This window comes from Oncorhynchus kisutch, linkage group LG20 (genome assembly GCF_002021735.2).
Source record: "Oncorhynchus kisutch isolate 150728-3 linkage group LG20, Okis_V2, whole genome shotgun sequence".
Classification (NCBI taxonomy): Eukaryota; Metazoa; Chordata; class Actinopteri; order Salmoniformes; family Salmonidae; genus Oncorhynchus; species Oncorhynchus kisutch.
The window spans coordinates 50033226-50049534 of record NC_034193.2 but is presented as its reverse complement, the minus strand read 5'-3'; the positions used below and the strand labels follow the sequence as shown (position 1 = coordinate 50049534).

Below are 16309 nucleotides of genomic sequence, written 5' to 3'. Positions count from 1 at the left end.
ATCTAAAGTATGAATATATGAGGAATGTCTGACAACTCACCCCATCACAAATGCTCTTATGTAGACCCAAGCTTTTATTTTGAATCAGTAGCAAAGGTAAAAGATAAGAAAACCAAAGAATTAACTGAACAGTAGTCATTTTTACTACTGACTGCACACCACCTGTTCTCAATTAGCAAGCAATGGACATGAAACATTTCAAAGAGACAAGGCATTTTTAAAGTAAGTTGTTTATTGATTCCATCACACTAGAGTAGCAAGAGCACCAGCAACTTCCTGGTCTAAAAAGCAGAAAGAAATGCAAACAGTGTCAGCAACACAGAATGTTAAGTAACCAATGTCAAAAACAATACTCACCATTAGAGCTTCTAGAGGATGAATCCATTATATTTCCCTGTTGATAGATATGGTTAGTACAAAGTCCTTCAAATTCAGAGAGCAAAGTTCAGAGCAGGTTAAAGTGAACCATTACCTTGCAGAATCCTTCACTAGTGTTGGATATATGCTTGGTGCACCAATGCCAACATAACCGTCCTTGGGAGCATTTCCACTGTCAACAGGCATTGCCTCCCAAGGAGTGTAGCTGATTTGGGAAAAGACAGTTCTGCCATTCTTGTAGTGCGATTTGGAACTGTAGGAAGAGATTGGGATGACACCTGACTGTTCAATGCTGGCCTGAGAACTACCAGAGGCATCATCTTCAGTGCTTTCGTAGTGCTTCTGCTGAGACAATGGGGCCAGTTGCTGCTGGGAAATTTGCCCTACATGCCATAATTGCTGAGGAACGGGGTTGATTAGCTGCTGAGCCATTTGAGATGGATACCTTTCTTGCTGAGGCTCGACTGCCAGTTCCTTCTGCTGCTGGGGCTCGACTGCCAGTTCCTTCTGCTGCTGGGGCTCGACTGCCAGTTCCTTCTGCTGCTGGGGCTCGACTGCCAGTTCCTTCTGCTGCTGGGGCTCGACTGCCAGTTCCTTCTGCTGCTGGGGCTCGACTGCCAGTTCCTTCTGCTGCTGGGGCTCGACTGCCAGTTCCTTCTGCTGCTGGGGAAATTGAGATGGATGCCACACGAGCGGAGGCTGCTGGAGAATGGAGGCCTGTAGCTTCTGTGGCATGGCGGTCAGCTCCTTCTGTTGAGGTTCAGTGGCCGGTTGCTTCTGCTGCAGGGGAATTTGAGCTGGATGCCACGCTTGCTGGGGCGTGGTGGATGGTTGCTTCTGCTGAGGTTCAGTGGGTGTTCGATTCTTGGACATTTGAGCTGGATGCCACACCTGCTGAGGTTGCTGGGCTATGGTGGTTGGTTCCTTCTGCAGTAGAGGCATAGGGGCCAGTTGCTTCTGCTGGGGAAACTGAGCAGGATGCCACACTTGCTGGGGCACGTCGGTCGTTTGCTTATGCCTCAGCGGCATTTGACGAGGATGCCACAATTGCTGGGGCATCAGTTGCTTCTGCTGCAGGGCCTTTTGAGAAGGATGCCACACTTGCTGGGGCATGGCGGTCGGTTGCTTCTGCTGCAGGGGCATTTGAGGATGCCACACTTGCTGGGGCACAGCGGTCGGTTGCTTCTGCTGCATTTGAGCTGGATGCCACACTTGCTGGGGCACGGTGGTCAGTTGCTTCTGCTGCAGGGGCATTTGAGAAGGATGCCACACTTGCTGGGGCACGGCGGTCGGTTGCTTCTGTTGCAGGGCCATTTGAGGAGGATGCCACACTTGCTGGGGCATGGCGGTCGGTTGCTTCTGCTGCAGGGGCATTTGAGGAGGATGCCACACTTGCTGGGGCACGGCAGTCGGTTGCTTCTGCTGCATTTGAGCTGGATGCAACACTTGCTGGGGCATGGTGGTCAGTTGCTTCTGCTGCAGTGCCATTTGAGGAGGATGCCACACTTGCTGGGGCATGGCGGTCGGTTGCTTCTGCTGCATTTGAGCTGGATGCAACACTTGCTGGGGCATGGTGGTCAGTTGCTTCTGCTGCAGTGCCATTTGAGGAGGATGCCACACTTGCTGGGGCATGGCGGTCGGTTGCTTCTGCTGCAGGGGCATTTGAGGAGGATGCCACACTTGCTGGGGCACGGCAGTCGGTTGCTTCTGCTGCATTTTAGCTGGATGCCACACTTGCTGGGACACGGCGGTCGGTTGCTTCTGCTGCAGGGGCATTTGAGGAAGCCACACTTGCTGGGGCACGGCGGTCGGTTGCTTCTGCTGCAGGGGCATTTGAGGAGGAAGCCACACTTGCTGGGGCACGGCGGTCGGTTGCTTCTGCTGCAGGGCCATTTGAGGAGGATGCCACACTTGCCGGGGCACGGCAGTCGTTTGCTTCTGCTGCATTTGAGCTGGAAGCCACACTTGCCTGGGCACGGCGCTCGGTTGCTTCTGCTTCAAAGGCATTTGAGGAGGAAGCCACACTTCCTGGGGCACGGTCGTCAGTTGCTTCTGCTGCAGGGGCATTTGAGGAGGATGCCACCCTTGCTGGGGCACGGCGGTCGGTTGCTTCTGCTGCAGGGGCATTTGAGGAGGATGCCACACTTGCTGGGGCACGGCGGTCGGTTGCTTCTGCTGCAGGGGCAATTGAGGAGGATGCCACACTTGCTGGGGCACGGCGCTCGGTTGCTTCTGCTGCAAGGGCATTTGAGGAGGAAGCCACACTTGCTGGGGCACGGTGGTCGGTTGCTTCTGCTGCAGGGGCATTTGAGGAGGATGCCACACTTGCTGGGGCACGGCGGTCGGTTGCTTCTGCTGCAGGGGCAATTGAGGAGGAAGCCACACTTGCTGGGGCACGCCGGTCGGTTGAATATGCTGCAGGGGCATTTGAGGAGGATGCCACACTTGCTGGGGCACAGTGGTTGTTTGCAGTGGCATTTGAGAAGGATGCCATACTTGCTGGGGCACGGCGGTTGGTTGCTTCTGCTGCAGGGCCATTTGAGGAGGATGCCACAATTGCTGGGGCACGGCGGTCGTTTGCCTCTGCTGCAGGGCCATTTGAGGAGGATGCCACACTTGCTGGGGCACAGTTGTCGGTTGCCTCTGCTGCTGAGCTTCTGCGGCCAGTTGCTTCTGATGCAGGGGCATTTGAACTGGATACCACACTTGCTGAGGTTGCATGGGGGCCAGTTCCTTCCGCAGGATGGCAGCCGGATGTTTCTGTTGCGCTTGCATTTGAGATTTATAATTGCCATATCCTAGAGACCGAAGTGATCCTGCATAGAGCCATGCTGCATTAGAATCCAGTGCAGGAGACCAATCACCTAGGTTAAAAATATAAACTGTAAAATGCCAGCATTTGAAGGTTATGGAACTGCATAGCTGTTATTTGAAATGAACTCACCTTCTGATGTAGAAAACGTTAACCCTCCAATTAGCAGGCAACAAAGCCAAGAAACGCTTAAGGAAAAATAATGTATGTCATAAACATAGCTACCTGTAACACCTGAAGGACAAGGGAAACAAACTTAATCAATACTTAAAAACATACCTGAAAGCGATTCCAATCACCACGGCCATTTCGCCCTCAAAACCTCACCAGTATTCAGAACTAATGGTAGGCATACGTCCTACCAGAATATCCCTTTTACTATATTTGCCAGATGTTTGGTTGCTCCTTTTAAAGGAATCCCAGACCCTTCTAATGTCGTTGGCTAATTAAGGACAGCTGTCAGCCACTGAACTACATTCAATTTCTATTTCCAAATTGACCCCTAAATCCTACGTCTTAGTCTAAACACAAGGATTTAATAGGGATAAGCAATATGACCACAATTGCATCCAGCCTATCAGAAGGCAAGGTGAAGCAATTAACATATTGCTTTACCCTATCTGATCATTTCAAATGCCCATAAGTGACTAAGTGGTAGGTGTAGGAGCTAGGGGTTGATTTTGGAATGCAGATATTTACTCAGGTCTGGTTGATTCTCTAATTGAGATCCTGACAGGTTTGACAGCCCTTACTCTAAAGCACGTGTCAAACTCATTACACTGAGGGCCGAGTGTTTGCGGATTTTCACTCCTTCCTTGTACTTGATGGCTGAATTAAGGCCACTAATTACTCCCTTCACCTACAGTAGTTGTCTTGGTCTTAAATGAAAGGAAAAAACTAAAACCTACAGACACTAGGCCCTCCATAGAATGAGTTTGACACCCCTGCTCTAAAGTAGGAAACACATTTTGTCTTGGCACTTCATTGATCGGTTTAAATTATTGCTTGTACAAAATTCACTTGGTTCATTTGAAGATTAGAGGCTGAATGAGCAGTTAGGCACCATTATTTTACACATGCCTTCTTTAAAACCGTGTATTTCATTCAGCATAGCAACATTAGATGGTTAACAGTTTCATTTGCACAAAGTGCGACATCTTAGACAAATTCTGATTTCAGACAGACACCAATTAAACACTCATGTTATGCTTTTGATGATCTGAGTTTTTAATTTTCAGAGGAAAACATACAGTAGGGCTCGTTTGAGTTGTAAGGCTGAAGCAACTGACTGTAGACCAAAGTCAAGAAGTAAAGTCAGTAGAGGTGCATCTGCGACAACCGAAAGTCGGATACTAACGTCATTTTCCAACAGCAAGGCTCAGATCACCATGGCAGTGTTGCCATTGTTTATAAAAGGTTTCCTTTATAATGTAAAAACAAAAACATGTCTCCAACACCCACTCACAGACTGAAATAATTTGTGTGTACATTATAAAATCAATAAATGAGAGAGGGCCTCAATCACATCATTCCTTTATGCACTGTAGGCTACACATGAATTGTAGCAAGTTGGTTCCTGTTTCAGTCATGTTTTTGGTCACGTGGGTTAAACATAAACACTAATGATTGGTTGACAATGGAGCCCCCACATGACAGGTGATGGCTGCAGGATGAAGTTGGTGAAGAGCAATTGTAAAGTTCATGCAATCGACATATAGACTCTTGTCGGAAATGTTTTATCCCCAGAACGCAACACACTTTGAAAGGCGGTGACCAACAATTGTCACCGACTTGACAATAGTGATCAGCTCGAAGGTGCCCACTATCTCCATAAAATGTCTCCCTCATGTGGATGAAATAAAACACAAGACAACAACCCATCTCATCATCCTCTGACCGTCTATCCTCCTTTGTGGAAGCATTTTTTCCAATGTTGTCTCAACTTTGATTGCAGTACACATCCACAAACATATAAACTCGATTACAACTGTTTAGATAGCTATGCATATATCTCCAACCCCCTTAAATCTGCCACAGTGTTTTCCCTATTCCGACTGATGTTTCCGCTTGCATTCCATCTCTGATAATTATACGTTTGTGTCTGTGCCTTGAAAATGCCAATCTCCTTTTCTTCTCCTGTTTCTTTCAGCACAGCAGGCAGACAATCTGTTCTTTATTCTGGTCTTTTATATTCACCCCAAGTGCTCCAATCCTTCTGTACTTTATTGTACGGCCCTTAATGTCTAGAACTCTGCACTAACTCCCCTCTTCCACTGCTGTAGGCTGGCCTACTGTAACTGGAACGCAAATGTATGTCACTTAAATCAGACCAGGTTCAAATACTATTTAAAATATTTCAATTAATTTCACATACATTCAAAGTAAGTATTCTGATATTTTATTTGAAAAGATAAGTCGTTAAATGTTATGTATTTGGAAATACATTTGGAAAGTGTTTGAAAAACTCAAAATCACACACACATTTACACTCCAATGTATTAAATAAGTATTTCAAAATACTGTCAAATAATACAATTTGTATTATAACCCAGATATTATAACCCAGATACTGAAATAAACATGTTTTTGAATACAGATCTGCACTTAAATGTAGAATTTGCATGAAAATACACAAATATGTATTGTATTATACTGCATCATATTCTATTGTATTTGTTTCTTTGCGATTGAATTTAAAATCCTCAACGGTTATTTTTTCTGAAGACAGATTCCAATTCTTCTTTCTCTGTTAGACCCTCCAGGCCCTATTAGCCTACTGAGGTCAGTCAGTTGCGACAGCCTTGGTTTCTCAAATGATTGCCACGCCTGGTTTACCAACTACTTCTCTGATAGAGTTCAGTGTGTCAAATCGGAGGGCCTGTTGTCCGGATCTCTGACAGTCTCTATGGGTGTGCCACAGGGTTCAATTCTCGAGCAGACTCTCTTTTCTGTATACATCAATGATGTTGCTCTTGCTGCTGGTGAATCTCTGATCCACCTCTACGCAGACGACACCATTCTGTATACTTCTGGCCCCTCCTTGGACACTGTGTTAACTAACCTCCAGATGAGCTTCAATGCCATACAACTCTCCTTCCGTGGCCTCCAACTGCTCTTAAACGCAAGTGTAGCCTTTCCTGTCAGTTCCCTGCTGCCAATGACTGGAATGAATTGCAAAAATCGCTGAAGCTGGAGACCTATATTTCCCTCACTAACTTTAAACATCAGCTATCTGAGCAGCTAACGGATCGCTGCAGGTGTACATAGCCCATATGTAAATAGCCCACCCAATCTACCTACCTCATCCCCATATTGTTTTCATTTACTTTTCTGCTCTTTTGCACACCAGTTTTTCTACTTGCACATCATCATCTGCTCATCTATCACTCCAGTGTTAATTTGCTAAACTGTAATTACTTCACTACTATGGCCTATTTATTTCCTTACCTCCCCACGCCATTTGCACACACTGTATATAGACTTCCTTTTTTTCTATTGTGTTATTGACTGTACGCTTGTTTATTCCATGTTGTTGTTTGTGTCGCACTGCTTTGCTTTGTCTTGGCCAGGTCACAGTTGTAAATGAGAACTTGTTCTCAACTAGCTTACCTGGTTAAATAAAGGTGAAATAAATCAAAAATGATAAACACCAGGAACGCACAATCCCTCCATCAGTGCTCAGACTGTCCGCAATAGGCTGAGAGAGGCTGGACTGAGGTCTTGTAGGCTTGTTGTAAAGCAGGTCCTCACCAGACATCACCGGCAACAACGTCGCCTATGGGCACAATCCCAGCGTCGCTGGACCAGACAGGACTGGCAAAAAGTGCTCTTCACTGACGAGTCGCGGATTCGCATTTATCATTGAAGGAATGAGTGTTACACAGAGGCCTGTACTCTGGAGCGGGATCGATTTGGAGGTGGAGGGTCCGTTATGTGCTGGGGCGGTGTGTCACAGCATCATCGGATTTACAGTGCCTTGCGAAAGTATTCGGCCCCCTTGAACTTTGCGACCTTTTGCCACATTTCAGGCTTCAAACATAAAGATATAAAACTGTATTTTTTTGTGAAGAATCAACAAGTGGGACACAATCATGAAGTGGAACGACATTTATTGGATATTTCAAACTTTTTTAACAAATCAAAAACGGAAAAATTGGGCGTGCAAAATTATGTCCTCCTCCCTTATGTGGTAACCTTCCTGCAGGCTCATCCTGACATGACCCTCCAGCATGACAATGCCACCAGCCATACTGCTCGTTCTGTGCGTGATTTCCTGCAAGACAGGAATGTCAGTGTTCGGTCATGGCAGGTGAAGAGCCCGGATCTCAATCCCATTGAGCACGTCTGGGACCTGTTGGATCGGAGGGTGAGGGCTAGGGTCATTCCCCCTAGAAATGTCCGGAACTTGCAGGTGCCTTGGTGGAAGAGTGGGGTAACATCTGACAGCAAGAACTGGCAAATCTGGTGCAGTCCATGAGGAGATGCACAGCAGTACTTAATGCAGCAGGTGGCAACACCAGATACTGTTACTTTTGATTTTGACTCCCCCTTTGTTCAGGGACACAATTCCAGTTCTGTTAGTCATGTCTGTGGAACTGTGGAACTCAGTTTGTGTCAGTTGTAATCTTATGTTCATACAAATATTTACATGTTAAGTTTGCTGGACAAGAAAAACACAGGACACTGAGAGGATGTTTATTTTTTTGCAGAGTTTATATTAACTTCAGTTGCAGTGAAATTATAATCTCTTTAAATTGTCTTGGGAACAGAGTGGATAAATATTTCTGTCAGCGTCTCTGGGAAAATGCCAATGCACGTGTAATGTGTCATCTTTGACACTTTTGCAAGCAGACAGCATTTCAACCACATAAAATACACACCCAAGACTAACTGAAGTTACCATTCTCAGCTTTCCATTTCCTTAAAATCTGTTACAATGACATTTGGCACAGGACCAATGTTTCCACTGTGTCCTAGCATGCTATCTGGTCCTTAAATAATTTTACCTGTTAGAATGAATGCATTAGTCATCTTATCAACATAAGACATTTGTGAGCACTACTTTAGTCTTCTGGGGCAACAAGTTATGACAGAAGAGAAGCTGCATGTATTAAACTATAGTTGACAAATGGCAGAACTAATGTAAGTAAGCAGAAACGTGTCTAAATTAGGGGTGAAAGTAGCCATTAAGCTCAGTTATGGTGGAGCAAACTGGACAGGTAGCCCACTTTAAATTGATTTGTTTGACAGAGTCAGACAACCACAAGAGGCGAAACGGAGCCTGCGCATACCACAAAAACAGAAGAGGTTTATATGCCACAGTAGCCCATCTCCGGGGTACAAGCTTTCTCAGGTTTTTGTAAAACAGGATTTGATGTTTACATGGCAACACAAAATAAATACTTCAGGATCCCAAATAACGGGATATTGATGTACATTTAAACGTGGTCAGTGGCTTTAACGTAGAGACAATCTTGGGGTTTGTCAACCAGCAGCAAAGATATCTTTTGGATATCAAATCTATAATTTAAGGAACTGTGAACCACATTCCCAATTACTACAAATTGCACTGGCAACCAACACTGTTCTCAACCAGCAAGCCAAAGGTAGACATTAAAACACTATTTCAAAACACAAGGAGGCACTTTTAAAAAGGTACAATATTTTATTGTTTTACAAGTAATGCAGGGTAGAACGAGCAGCAGCAACTCCCTGGCCGACGCATAAGCATACAGTGGAAGCTTAAAGAAAGTGTCAGCAACAACTCAGAATTGTCATCCAAAGGATGAATCTACCATTGCAATTCTGTTGATAGACGATGAGTACAACGGATTTCAAAATCAGAACGCAAAGTGCAGGTGAGTGTAGAAGTTGCACATTACATTGCATCCCAGTAGTCGTTCCCTTGTGGCGGGGCTACTTTAGCAGGTTGTGAGTTTGTAGCAGGTGGGGATATGCTTGGTTCAGAGATATCTCTCGGACTGTAGTGACGTTTGCATAACCTACCCAGTGGTGTGGCAGGTTTGGGAGTAGACAGTATTGCCCTTCTCATACACCGATTTGTAACTATGTTAGTACGAGAATTGACTGTTCAACGATGCTGCCTTGAACGCTGCTGGAGCTGACACATTGGGTGCTTTCATTGTCACCCTCATACCCAAAATCCTGAGAAACATCACTGCTGCTAATATCCATGTTGCTTGAGGAGTTGGCCCTCCTGTTCAAGGCCTGTCGCCTCCGCCGAGGCAAGGGCGCCTGTCGCCTCCGCCGAGGCAAGGGCGCCTGTCGCCTCCGCCGAGGCAAGGGCGCCTGTCGCCTCCGCCGAGGCAAGGGCGCCTGTCGCCTCCGCCGAGGCAAGGGCGCCTGTCGCCTCCGCCGAGGCAAGGGCGCCTGTCGCCTCCGCCGAGGCAAGGGCGCCTGTCGCCTCCGCCGAGGCAAGGGCGCCTGTCGCCTCCGCCGAGGCAAGGGCGCCTGTCGCCTCCGCCGAGGCAAGGGCGCCTGTCGCCTCCGCCGAGGCAAGGGCGCCTGTCGCCTCCGCCGAGGCAAGGGCGCCTGTCGCCTCCGCCGAGGCAAGGGCGCCTGTCGCCTCCGCCGAGGCAAGGGCGCCTGTCGCCTCCGCCGAGGCAAGGGCGCCTGTCGCCTCCGCCGAGGCAAGGGCGCCTGTCGCCTCCGCCGAGGCAAGGGCGCCTGTCGCCTCCGCCGAGGCAAGGGCGCCTGTCGCCTCCGCCGAGGCAAGGGCGCCTGTCGCCTCCGCCGAGGCAAGGGCGCCTGTCGCCTCCGCCGAGGCATTTGAAACAGATTCCGAACTTGAGGTACCGTGGCCGGTTGCTTCCGCTGCAGAAGCAAAGTGGCCGGTTGTTTCACCAAACGTATTTAGGCCAGTCGTGGCGCTTGATGAAGCACTGTGGCCAGATGCTTCACCTAAGGTATTTGGGCCAGCTGCCACACTTGTCGAGGCATTATGGGTGGCCGCTTGCGTGGCACTGTGGCCAGTTGCTTCCTCTGCAGAGGCACTGTGGCCAGTTACTTCACCTGAGGCACTTGGGCCAGTCGTGGCGCTTGATGAAGCATTGTGGCCAGTTGCTTCAGCTAAGGTATTTGGGCCAGTCGTGACGCTTGCTGAGATATTATGGGTTGCTGCTTCTGCTGAGGCACGGGAGTCGTCTCCTTCACCCAAGGTATTTGGGCCAGTCGTGATGCTTGCTGAGGTATTATGGGTTGCTGCTTCTGCTGAGGCACAGGAGTCGGATACTTCACCCAAGGTATTTGGGCCAGTCGTGACGCTTGCAGAGGCATTGTGGTTGGCCGCTTCTGAGGCATTATGAGTGGCCGTTTGCATGGCACTGTGTCCAGTTGCTTCCGCTGCCGAGGCACCGTGGCCAGTTGCTTCACCTAAGGTATTTGGGACAGTCGTGGCGCTTGATGAAGCATTGTGGCCAGTTGCTTCAGCTAAGGTATTTGGGCCAGTCGTGACGCTTGCAGAGGCATTATGGGTGATCGCTTGCGCGGCACTGTGGCCAGTTGCTTCAGCTAAGGCATTTGGGACAGTCGTGGCGCTTGATGAAGCATTGTGGCCAGTTGCTTCAGCTAAGGTATTTGGGCCAGTCGTGACGCTTGCAGAGGCATTATGGGTGGCTGCTTCACCTGCTGAGGCACGGGAGCCAGTAGCTTCCGCTGCATTGTGGCCAGTTCCTTTTACTTGATTTTGGGGAATATATCTATAATTACCTACAAAAGAAAATAATATGTTTCAAATCGTAAAATGCCAGCATTTGAAGCCATTTAATTTCACTGAATTAAATGTGCAGAACAAAACACACCTTTAGGTGGAGGATAACAGGTTATCCCTCCAATTAGCAGGCAACAAATCCAAGAAATTCTAAATAAAAACAAAAACATCCTAGTCAGTTAAATACAACTACCTGTAAAACATGGAAGACAAGGGAATCAAACTAGAGCCATACAACTTACCTCAAAGACATTTCAAAACTCACAGACATTTTTCTCATCAAAACCTCAGTAGTCAGAACTAATGGTAGCCAGAAGCCTTACCAGGAGATCCCTGATATTGTATCTGATTGTCTTTTTTGCTGCGCCTTACAAAGGAATCCTAGACCCTTCTAATTTGGCTGGTTAATTAGGTACACCTGCAAGCCACTGAACATAATTTCTATTGGTCCAATTTCCCAATTGAGATTAGGTGCGCTTGATTTCATTCAGCTGGTGTGCTGGAGGGTTTGCGCATCATGGACAAAACCAGTGGTTTTAATTAATAAAGAGTGAACTCTACCTACCCATTGCACTGGGTGAGCTTAATCAAGTGCACCTTTATTTCATGCTAATTAAGATCCTGCCAGGGGCTTTTGCAGGTGCAACCTCAGTGGTCCGGTGGAAGTGTGTTGTGCAAAAATATATTTTAGATTTTTCAAAGTAGCCTCACTTTGCCTTGATGACAGCTTTGCACACTCTTGGCATTCTCTCAACCAGCTTCATCAGGGAATGCTTTTCCAACAGTCTTGAAGGAGTTCCCACATTTGCTGAGCACTTGTTGGCTGCTTTTCTTCACTCTATGGTCCAACTCATGCCAAACCATCTCAATTGGGTTGAGGTCGGGTGATTGTGGAGTCCAGGTCATCTGATGCAGCACTCCATCACTCTCCTTCTTGGTCAAATAGACCTTACACAGCCTGGAAGTGTGTTGGGTCATTGTCCTATTGAAAAACAAACGATAGTCCCACTAAGCGCAAACCAGATGGGATGGCGTATAGCTACAGAATGTTGTGGTAGCCAGTGTACCTTGATTTCTAAATAAATCACAGACCGTGTCACCAGCAAAGCACCCCCACACCATCACAACTTGTCCTCCATGCATTGTGGGGAACCAGACATGCAGAGATCATCCGTTCACCTACCCTGCATCTCACAAAGACACGGCGGTTGGAACCACAAATCTCAAATTTGGACTCATCAGACCAAAGGACAGATTTCCACCAGTCTAATGTCCATTGCTCGTGTTTTTTGGGCCAAGTAAGTCTCTTCTTACTGGTATCTTTTGGTATTGGTTTCTTTGCAGCAATTCGACCATGAAGGCCTGATTCACGCAGTCTCCTCTGAACAGTTGATGTTGAGATGTGTCTGTTACTCTACCTCTGTGAAGCATTTAGGTAACTCTGGGTCTTCCTTTCCTGTGGTGGTCCTCATGAGAGCCAGTTTCATCATAGCTCTTGATGCACTTGAAGAAACTTTCAGTTCTTGAAATGTTCCTGACTGTCGTTTGCCTTTGCTTATTTGAATGGTTCTCACCATAATATGGACTTGGTCTTTTACCAAATAGGGCTATCTTCTGTATACCACCCTTACCTTGTCACAACACAAGAAGGAAAGAAATTCCACAAATTAACTTTTTACAGGGCACACCTGTTAATTGAAATGCATTCCAAGTGACTACCTCATGAAGCTGGTTGAGAGAATGCCAAGAGTGTGCAAATCTGTCAAGGCAAAGGGTGGCTACTTTGAAGAATCTCAAATATAAAATATATTTTGATTTGTTTAACACTTGTTTTTGTTGCTACATGATTACATATGTGACTCGCCACCTGGATTCCGTCTCATGTAGTGAAATTGTGTTAAAAGTAGAGACTCAAAGCTACAAAATTGTATATCATACACTGTATTTGAGGTACAATGGGAAAGTAATTCTGCTTTGAAAGTTGATCATCTTTTAATCTCACTTTTGAGAAAATCATCTTTGAATGTTTTGGTATCTAGTTTAGAGCTCTTCTTTGTCTACACCCATTCAGCATCGTTCACACCCTCTTAATAAGCTTTAGCCCCACCCATCACGTTTCTCTTTCAGAGCACACACACTTGACACTCTGGCCAATGATTTGTTTACCTCTGGATAACATGAAAACAGCCTAACCAGTTCTGCTGGAAACAATTGCATGACGCTTTCTTGCAGACGTTTACTGACACCGGCCATATTCAACGGGTGTTGTACACACGTCACGTAACGTTAGCTAACGAGCCAGCCAGCAAATGTTAGCTAGATAAACAACAATGAACAAAGTGGCAACAATGCCACAGTGCTGGGAGCTAACCAACCAGGTCCAATGTTAGCTAGCTAACATTAGGCTCTAACTAGAAAAGCAAACGGCTCTGGGAAACAAATAATTACGTCAGCTAGGGAACCAGCCAGCTAACAGTACACTTTAGCTTGAAATGAAACCCCTTTGTGTAGAGAAATGCTATTTCTTATGCAGGTGACCAAACTATTGTTAATACAGGGCTACAACTCAAAGTAAAGCCTGTGGGGTCCCCTACAGGATAGCTCCCGCATTACACTAACTGGCCAAAACCAGCGCACACACACATAATCTCCTTTGTAGCTGAACATTGTGTGCCCGAAGAGGATTCTACGATGACGGACAGACAACTGAGCCAATGGCGGAAGACTACAGACTACACCCCAGCTGAACCAATCCAAAGATCCGATCTTCCAGAATCAACCTACTTTCTGTTCTATATATAAGTGGTGTACTGATTGTATCGGTCTCTTTGTCTGCAGTTCCGTACGAACCAGCGGGAGAGCCGTAATTACGCTGTTCTAGATATCTTCACTCTGAATAAACTGTTGCTTGTCATACAATTTACCACCTTGTCTGAATCGATCCTTGACCAACTCGCCCGTCTACATATCCAATTTCTAACAGAAATGGTAGGCAGAGGATAGTTTACTAACGATCCAGTCGAAGTGAGTTGATTTGGGTGTGGGGGGGCGAGTTGGTGAAAGGACGGTTCAAAAAAGACGGGTGAAGACTTTCGGGGGAGGACAACAATTCTGCTCAACTCGGAAAACTGATTTCAAGGTGCACCATAAAAAAAGAGGTAAGCAAAAGCCTGTTAAATCAAACTTTGCATATTGTCGTATAGTCTGTCCAAATTTTTATCAGTTTTTTCAGAGTAAGTATGAATTCTTGTGTAAATTTATAATTTGCTGACGAGTCGAAATAACAGTGTATGTGAACATATGTAGTAACGAACCGGCGACGGCCGGTGTGATATAAATCATTGATGAGATATCAGTAAGGGGATAGCTAATTACTATTCATTAAATCTGGCGCCGAGGGGACAAATTGTAATTTTGGGACCCGTGACCCGGTCAGCACAGTCTGCTAGCTTTCAATGATGAGTGATCACTGTTTTGTCCTGGATAGTTCCGATAGGGGTCGGGAATAGAGATCAGTAGGGGATAGCTAATTACTATTCATTAAATCTGGCGCCGAGGGGACAAATTGTAATTTTGGGACCCGTGACCCGGTACGGCTCAGTCTGATAGAGATTCACCGATAGGGGTCGGACATGTGTAATAATTCTGATAGGGGTCAGCTTGATAGGGATCAGGAATAGAGATCAGTAAGGGGGTAGTTAATTACTATTCATTAAATCTGGCAACGAGGGGACAAATTGTAATTTTGGGACCCGTGACCCGGTACGGCTCAGTCTGATATAAATTCACTGATAAGGATCGGCTTTCAGGGGTCAGAGATATAACGTGTTGTTTTGTCTTGTTTTGTCTATTTGTAACTGTTTATGTTAAAATGCAATGTGGTTGTAATTGTTTCCATTAAGATTGTTGGTGGTAAGATAGAGGGAGAGAGATAGAATTATAATAAGGGATATTGGATAAATCCGAAACTTCTATATTGTATGTACCTATGACTTTTGTGTTAAATGTATAATCAGGAACGAAATGACTGATGTATAATTGAAATAATATCTGAATATAATATTTAAATATTGAGACTAAATAGTCGAATAGATCCCTTGGTTGTGCGCTCCATAATGCTATACAAACCCATGCGTTTTTTCTCAACCTGAATATACGAAGGAGAAGCTCTGAGATAAGGCAGAGTACGAGCAATAGTGTCTCTTCGAATACAACGTGGGTATTAATCAACGTCGGGCGAAGTATATGCTAACTATATTCAGATAGAAGGAGAGAATTTCGATTAAAACTACGATTAAATTCCGATTGAATTAAATTAAATTACGTTTAAAGCAAATTCACAATGGCGAACCCCACTACTCCAAAGCTGAGGTTTAATGAGTTCCTAGAACAAAAAATAGAATATAGATCAGGGGGAGAGGTACAATGGAAGCATATAAAGAAAGTTTGGGAGGGATTGAAGTTAAGATGGACACAAGCAGATTATCTAGGAGGGGGGCCGCCAACAGGGGCCCAGCTGAAAACAATGGAATGTGAGTTGAGAGGGACGTAGCAGGAGGCCAGAGACAAGGAAGTTGAAAGAAATAAAAGCCATGTATTTAAGAACCAAGGGACCAAACAGAGAATGAACAGAAGGCGGGGCCATTGCGTCTCCCACTGGTCTGCTTACTGGCGTAAATGAAGATTTGTGAGAATCAAATCCTGTGCATGAAACACGCTTGATATTCAGTCGGGGACTAATATCGATATGAATGAGGTCGGGGACAAAGCGAGTGTGGTACATTAGGTATTTCAGTTGGAGCTGGTACCGGTGAGAATGTTGAAAAAGTCGCAGGCTTGTTGATGAGAGTTATATCATAGAATATTGAGGGGGGTGCATGACTGTTGGAAAAAGTGTTAAACTCTATTAACGCTAAATTCTTTTTGCGGATTTATATTATGAGGTTTGAACTATACTAATGTTGTAGAATTACATAATCAACATCTGAACATACTTACGTTAAACATTAATTGAGCCACTGAGTAATAGATAAGATGTACACTAGGTACGGGGCGACGGGTGTGGTCGATGTAAGACGGGAGTGGTGTTCTAACCAAGTGCTGAGAAATAAGGTAGATTTATTTAGTTATTTTAATTCATTTACACAAGTACTTCCCGGGTATTGATTTTGGTTTGATTGTTCAGATAACATAATTTAAATTAAACAGGAGGTCAAGGTATTTATTTATTTTTTTATTTTACCTTTATTTAACCAGGTAGGCAAGTTGAGAACAAGTTCTCATTTACAATTGCGACCTGGCCAAGATAAAGCAAAGCAGTTCGACAGATAAAACGACACAGAGTTACACATGGAGTAAAAACAAACATACAGTCAATAATGCAGTATAAA

The 16309-nt window shown here is 45.6% G+C and overlaps 2 protein-coding genes across 2 annotated transcripts; both read right to left on the bottom strand.

Annotated features, from left to right (window-relative positions):
• Positions 1 to 212: 212 nt before the first annotated feature.
• LOC116355529 (transcription factor SPT20 homolog) lies at positions 213 to 1541 on the bottom strand. Its single transcript, XM_031799911.1, has 3 exons — positions 473 to 1541; positions 358 to 394; positions 213 to 281 (listed from the first exon to the last, which is right to left on the bottom strand). The coding sequence occupies exons 1-2, from the start codon at positions 1519 to 1521 to the stop codon at positions 385 to 387; spliced, it is 1059 nt and encodes a 352-aa protein (XP_031655771.1). The 5' UTR covers positions 1522 to 1541; the 3' UTR covers positions 213 to 281; positions 358 to 384.
• Positions 1542 to 2420: 879 nt separating this feature from the next.
• Positions 2421 to 3593, bottom strand: LOC116355425 (probable basic-leucine zipper transcription factor N). The gene is made up of 4 exons (XM_031799126.1): positions 3470 to 3593; positions 3323 to 3378; positions 2729 to 3242; positions 2421 to 2433 (listed from the first exon to the last, which is right to left on the bottom strand). The coding sequence occupies exons 1-4, from the start codon at positions 3496 to 3498 to the stop codon at positions 2421 to 2423; spliced, it is 612 nt and encodes a 203-aa protein (XP_031654986.1). The 5' UTR covers positions 3499 to 3593.
• Between the last annotated feature and the right edge of the window lie 12716 nt (positions 3594 to 16309).